The following is a 6,885-nucleotide window of genomic DNA, read 5'->3' on the forward strand; positions in this document are numbered from 1 at the left end:
TTGGACATGCCTAAAACTTTATTTTAGTTTCAATAACTAGTTCTAAGGGCTGTTTGGTAACTGAAAAATAATTTGTTGAGAGAAAAGTTTTTCAGTGTAAAATATTTTATAGAGAAATTTAATATTTTTTTTTGTTTTGATAAATGTCGAAAACATTTTCTATCATTTAAATTATTTTGTGAAAAATATTTTCCATCATCACTAATTTGATATCAAAATTAAGAATATATATGAAAATGGACAAAATCAATAACAATATTTTTTAAAACATTTAGCCACATTTATAATTAAAGTAAGTTCTAATTTTTAAAAATTTTTATATCTCATTACTTTTTTACTATAACACTATAAAAAAATATCAATATTTATCAATTGTATAAGACATCCAAAACCTATTCTTATGTGTATTTATCAAATGAGGATTATTGAAATATTTTTTATTATAATTATTAGTAAGATTTATTCAATTTATAGTAAAAAAATTTAATTGCATTGAATTGTTTTATTAAAAAATATTTTCTTTCTTATAATAGTATTGAGTAATTTAAATATTAATATTTTAAATTAAAAAATTAAGTTAAATATTAATATATTTTTATTTTTTAATATTTTAAATTAAATATTATTCATCAAACTTATATTCCTAGGTTTAGTATAAGAGCTTTTTTTTATTCTCCGAAAAATGTCTTACACCTCTCAAAGGCGTAAAACAGGTTTTGTGGTCAATAGTTGTTTTTTCCATTGACTTGTAAAATGATTTATATTTAAAATAAAATTTTCATCTTCCAAATAAGTATAAATCTTAAAAACATTTTCCGAAAATACATCAAAACAAACATACCTCTAGTTTTGCTTTGAATTACAAGGTATACAATTTTCAATATAATTAATTTTGTGATTAATTTCCATTTTCAGCATGCAAAATCTTTGTTTAAAATATGTGATTGATTCCCTCATAATGTCTTGGTATTAAAAAATTGTCAAATTTTCCCTTTTTTTTTTAATTATTTTTGGTTTTCATCATTTGTGACTATTGTTTGCAACAACTAAGGATTTTTGTTTTTCTTTACTTGGTGTTTTGCTTTGAATTACAAAAGCTCCGTTGGATAGATAGTTTTGTTAGTTATGATTATTTATTTATTTTTTATTTTATTCATTCTTTTTCACAAAACAAAAAGAAAAAATATCAACCAATCAGAGTTTAAGAAAATCTTTAATCTCATGCTTAATTAATTTCCATTGTCATTAAAAATGAAAATCTATGATTCACTCACTTAGTTAAGCCTTGTCCATATTAAAGGATCACCAGCACATAGTTTTAATTTCGTTTTCATTTGCTTCTATTTCTGTCATTATTTGCAACCACCCAGGGTTTTTCTTTAATTGTTGCTTTTGTTTTAAATGATTAAATTTCTGTTTGATATTTTTATTCATTTTAGTTTTTTTTTTGCTTTTTATTAATTTTGTTTATTAAAAAAATAAAAACTGAAAGCATCAATTCAGCAGAACCTAGCTAAATCAATCTTTTTTGTAATGTTTTTCATGTCAGATAAATTTTATATATATTCATTCCTTAAACGTATTAATATTAAAGAATTACGTAACAATTCTTCTGATTTTGTTTCAAGTCTAAATTATTACTAAAGCAATCTATTACGTAATGTTTGTCCCCAACTGATCTAAGCTTTCAACATGTTTACAACTGGCTGCATATGTCATTAGTACAATCGTGGTAGAGTTATTTGACGTTTTGCAAGGGTTAGAAAGTATTCAACTAAATGAAAATGAAACTAACTCGAATGATTTGTCAAACACACAACAGGAAAAGATGTAAATAAATAAATAAAGTATTAATTATTATAAAAATAAATAAAAGAAACCTTCTTAAAGTATTAAGCGTATCGATGGGTACAAGTATTAGAGTGACAAATATATTTATATAATAGCTGGCAGTAATGCAGGTGTGTAAGAGAGTCAGAGGGCTAAGCTTACAAGACATGTCCTTCCTTTTGGTCAACAAGCACACGTGTTTCCCTTCACCAAACTCTGGAAGGTAAGGCTAAACTAGGGTGAAAGCCCTGATAAGTGCCGGCAACTGCGCACGTGTCTTTGACACTGTCTCACATCCCACACGTGACACGTCTCCAAGGAATTAGAACGGTCTAAGTTTTGGGCCCAACCCCAAAGTTAGGCAGCTCCCAATGATAATGACCCTTCCATCCTACCCAAAACCTCGTTGTCCCCTTTTCTCTTTTTTTTTTTGCCCCTTTTCTAAAATTTCAAAGTCATCCAAACCAAACAATCCAACCATGTCTGGTTGACAAGCGTTAAACAAAAATGGTTGGGTGATGAATGAATGGTCAAAATCAGTGGGAAGTAACTCATGCCTCCACGGGACCAAAAGGGATAGGATGAGCTCTTGGTCTGTCCTTTTGAGCAAAAAGGGTAGAATTTCCTCTACTTTCTCCTTACCCAAAGCCCAAAAGGGCAATTTGAATAGAGTACTACTTGGTTGCCCTGAGGCTTCGATGTTCAATGGAATCAAGCAAAAAGAGAAAAGCGCATCTGCTTTAGAACCCAACCATGTTTCATTCTTGATTAAGCTTATTTATTTCACTCCTTTTATGCCAAAAAGGGTTTCATTAACTTGGGTCTCTCACAATTCCCAAACGGGTGTCGATTCAAAGCAGAAAGCACAAAGGTTACACATCAAACTCAAGATATCGCTATTTAAGCATCGTTCTAAATGACAATAATGTAGAAAGGAGCATGTTAAACAAAGGGAAAGATGTCAAAAATTACACATAAAACTACTTATATATATAGATAGATAGATATATATACTGTGAGTGCAACAAGTTCCATGCAAAAGGAGGGGACCAAAATGTCAAAACGTGAACATAATTCCAAGTTCTTTTCTTCAAACTTTGGTTGGAGAATCTTCAGCTGAAAACTCTCATGTTTTCAGACGCAAAGTCAAGCGGGCATCTTTCCCTGCTTACTGCTTCCGACTGTAACAGATGCACCACCAATTTCTAATTAGAACATGAAAAACAAACAGAACTAGTAATTAATAACCATTAATCATTAGTTTGTCACAATAAACCAGACACTCACGGCTAAGCGCAGATAGTTCGGAGCTCTTCAACACGCGCAGCCTCTTCACTGTTGATACAAACATGCTGCAAATCCAAATCCAAATCCAAATCAAGATTACAAATAAATAAACAAACTAGTTTCTGTCGTATTTTGGTGATACATACATAAACAAAGAATATGTCCAACATTATAGAAAAATCGAATTATAGTCAAAGATATTAGGAATCTAATGCTGTTTTTCAGGGAAAAAAAAATACTAAAGGACAAAAATACAAGAAAAGGGTATTCAGCTACAGGCTCAACCAGTAGCCGTGGGAATAAAATATGGTATAGTATTATCTCAAATTGCATCAGATCCACAGTGATAAGATGCTTACTGCCATGGGACATCCCCAACAAGCATCCTGTCTCCTTCGTTATCCTCATAAACTAGTGTATATTCCCCACTTCCGTCCAATACGCCTGTAATCACTTTCTCTTCCTCCTGCTTGTTCACTATTCCACCAGCACAGGAATCTCTTTGAGCTACATAGAGAAGCAAAAGACAAACAGATGAGATAAAACCATCTGTCAATTAGGATCATATTAACATAAGCTAGGAGTTTAATTGCAATAACAACAAGCAAATGAATCCAAAACTTGACCCTTGAAATTCGCAATTTGAAATAACATTTACTCACTAATCCTTCCCTCCCCCACTTCCAACACCTAAACAGTTGAAAACTAACACTGATGTGAACTGATTGGTCATATAATAAACAGATGCAATACACAAATTTCTAATACACTGAACAAATGGCGGGGCTGTCAAACACACGACGTGTTGATGACGTAAATACATATTAATCTATGAATGAAACAAACTTCCCTTATGGACACGACTATCAAATCAAATTTAGCTAAACCATGTCAGAATAATTGCCAAGGCTTAATTACAATTTTATTGCTTTACCCCAGTTATATATTAATTCAATTGTAACTAATAGTACCATAAATCTACCTGCAAGGAGGCCTCTGAAGAGTTCATCAACAGCAGTTGACAGTTTTTCATAGCTGTCATAGGCTTTGAGATCCACTTTCCTTCCGATGGGAACTCCATCCATGTTGATTTTCACAAATAGGCCTTTACCAGTAGGTTCAGCTGCTGCTTTTTCATTAGCAACCTTGTGAGCGACCACACTTGGTGATTCAGAAGCTAGTTTCGAAGAGCTGCTGCTTGCAAGATTTTTCCTGAAAGAACGAATCGGAGGCCAACCCACAACTGGACCAGGGGCAGTTCTGTTTTCCACGATCATACCCACAGTATTAGACAAGAAAAAGGTCAAAATTAATTCAAGTTAAGGTTAAATAATAGAGATCAATATGTAGACTGCCTATTGAGTCTTAGAGAGGGAACACATCAACCTTAAAAATCATTTAAAAAGATAAAAAGGAAAGCCATGCTAAATAGTACTAATAGAAAAACATAAGGGATAGGATCAACACAATACAGCATGGGAACAGATAAAATTAGTAAATCTTACACCTACAAGGAAAGAATAGGATTAAGCATTTACTACCAGAGCAGGCCAAGAGCTCTTCATGAATTAACAAATCAGTAAATCACGAAGAAATAAAAAACAAATTTTTAAAAATCGGCAGGAGAAGAGTAAATTTTGCCCAGAACTTCAAAGCATACGAGTAAATATGAAAGATAAATTGCGAGCCAGATAACACGAGAAACACAGAAATGAAACAACTAACAAGCATGCAAGGACCGCACGACATTAAGTAAGGTAAACTTGGGACTTGAGAGTGAATATCCACCGTCAAAAAAATTTAAAAAGTAAAAATTATTAGAGAGAGAGAGAGAGAGAGAGAGAGAGAGACAGAATTGGGTGTGGGGGGGGGGGGGGAGGTAAAAGCTTGGAGTACCTTTTCTGAGAACTGTTGAGAAGCACAGATGTATTGGCAGGAGGCGGTGAAAATGCTGTTCTCTCTGCATTATGCAAATCTACTGCTTTAGTGCAACAGGGCTGTGACGATTCCTTTGCTATAACAGGCAAGGTCTGTGGGGCTGTTGATGGGAACTGAAGAAATGAAGGAGGCTTTGTCTGCGGTTGATGGTTATGCTGGTGGGTATTTGCCCATGGAGAGGATAAAACTGACCCAACCGGGTGGTCCTCTGGAGTTGGAAATGTATGCGTCTGTTTTGCATTGCTGTTCATTGAAGAGAAGTACCCAAGTGAGAGCAAAGACTCATCTCTTTCTTTGTTGTTGCTTTTGGTGGCGTCTATTTTGATGGACCAGTTATCTTCACCTGGGGGTCCAAGCCTCAGTTCCAGCTTCTTCTCCTCTGAGGATCCACGCCTTCTCTCATCTTCTCTCTTCATATGCCACTGTCTTTGTTGAGGAATCAAATCAAGAAGTTGAGGACATGCTTCACCATTCTTCAAGCAACCGCTCTCCATCTCCTTAACCGGATGGAATAGATATGCTGCTAACCCAAAAAGATCACCTTTTTCTCTGTAAATTTGAAGACCAAGAACTAGCAACAAACTGAAAAAATAAAGTGTTACGGCTTAGAAGCTTTTAAGTATCAGAAAAACAAACTAGAGAACAAATGAAAAAGACATAAAATAAAACCATGCAAATGGATAAACATGTATGACTAAATCCAAAGATAGAAACTTGCCACATACCTTGAAAGGAATCACTCAACCAGAGCTCAAAACAATGAAGACCCACATCTAGAAATCAGCAAACTTTCTGGCTATGAAAAACCCTGTAAGGAAGAAGTCATACAACTCTCAAGATGTTAGCTACCAACGCAAAGAGGTTGTCCAGCTTTAGAGAGTCTTAACCATTAAATTCCCTAAAACCAACTCCTTTAAACTGAAAAAGCCTCACCAAAAAACGCAATATAAAAAACACTTCTTTAAAATAGAAACCCCACCAAGAGAAGGGAAACCCCGAAAAGAACAAAGTGTTTTTAACAACTCAAAGGGCAAAAGTATAGAGAGAGCTATGATAAGAGGGTGGGTTCTTATCTAGCTTTTCCTTTGGTTTTTTGCACGCTTAGTGGGTTCTTCTTGCTTTCCCTTTCTCTTTCTATCTCTTGTCTAGGACTTGATAGGAAGGCGATTTTTTAGATGTGGAGAACAAAGAGGGGAGCATAAAAAGAGAATAGAGCTGATAAAACCAGGAGAGATTCCCTTTTACTCAAGACCCCAAAAACAGGAAACATGAATTAGAACATAACTCACGCAACCAGAGCTCCCTAAATAACGTTAGGTTGTTCAGCTCAGGAAGCAAAGCGTGCTGTTGCTGACCTCCTAAAGATACTCCTGTAAGCTCTTTCCTTTCCTCTCTCTTATCTCTACAAGTTTACACTGCTGCACCCACAAACAACCTTTAGCCTCATTAGTCATTAGCACAATGCCCCAAACATCCGGCCTTTATTAGAGTCTTGTCCTAGGGAGAAAATGCTACTAGTAAAAGCTAAAGAAACCAACAAAATAACACCCATACATACGCTTAAAATGAAAGCCACTTGTGTTATATTAAGTTCATTTTCTTACTTTAAAGCTCATTTAGTTACAAACTCAAGAAAATGATGTATTTACTTTATGCTTTTATTAGAGGACTAGGGGACCTTACAATCAAAGTTTTAGTTAGCTAACAAAGACAAATCATGTGCACTTTTTCCTTAGAAAGGTTACTACTAGTACTAGGGAGAGTTAATTTAATGAAGACCCTTATTAGTTAATTGCATGTTAATTAAGTTGAATTGGTTAAAAGATAGAC

General features: G+C 34.1%; 1 protein-coding gene across 1 annotated transcript; it reads right to left on the minus strand.

The window, feature by feature from the left end:
* Positions 1-2,702: 2,702 nt before the first annotated feature.
* On the minus strand, positions 2,703-6,333 carry LOC110423921 (auxin-responsive protein IAA26-like). Its single transcript, XM_021438349.1, has 6 exons — positions 5,781-6,333; positions 5,014-5,637; positions 4,100-4,377; positions 3,477-3,624; positions 3,118-3,182; positions 2,703-3,011 (listed from the first exon to the last, which is right to left on the minus strand). The coding sequence occupies exons 2-6, from the start codon at positions 5,547-5,549 to the stop codon at positions 2,977-2,979; spliced, it is 1,062 nt and encodes a 353-aa protein (XP_021294024.1). The 5' UTR covers positions 5,550-5,637; positions 5,781-6,333; the 3' UTR covers positions 2,703-2,976.
* Positions 6,334-6,885: the final 552 nt, after the last annotated feature.

This window comes from Theobroma umbraticum, unplaced genomic scaffold (genome assembly GCF_002168275.2).
Source record: "Theobroma umbraticum cultivar Fairchild unplaced genomic scaffold, ASM216827v3 scaffold_204.0, whole genome shotgun sequence".
Classification (NCBI taxonomy): Eukaryota; Viridiplantae; Streptophyta; class Magnoliopsida; order Malvales; family Malvaceae; genus Theobroma; species Theobroma umbraticum.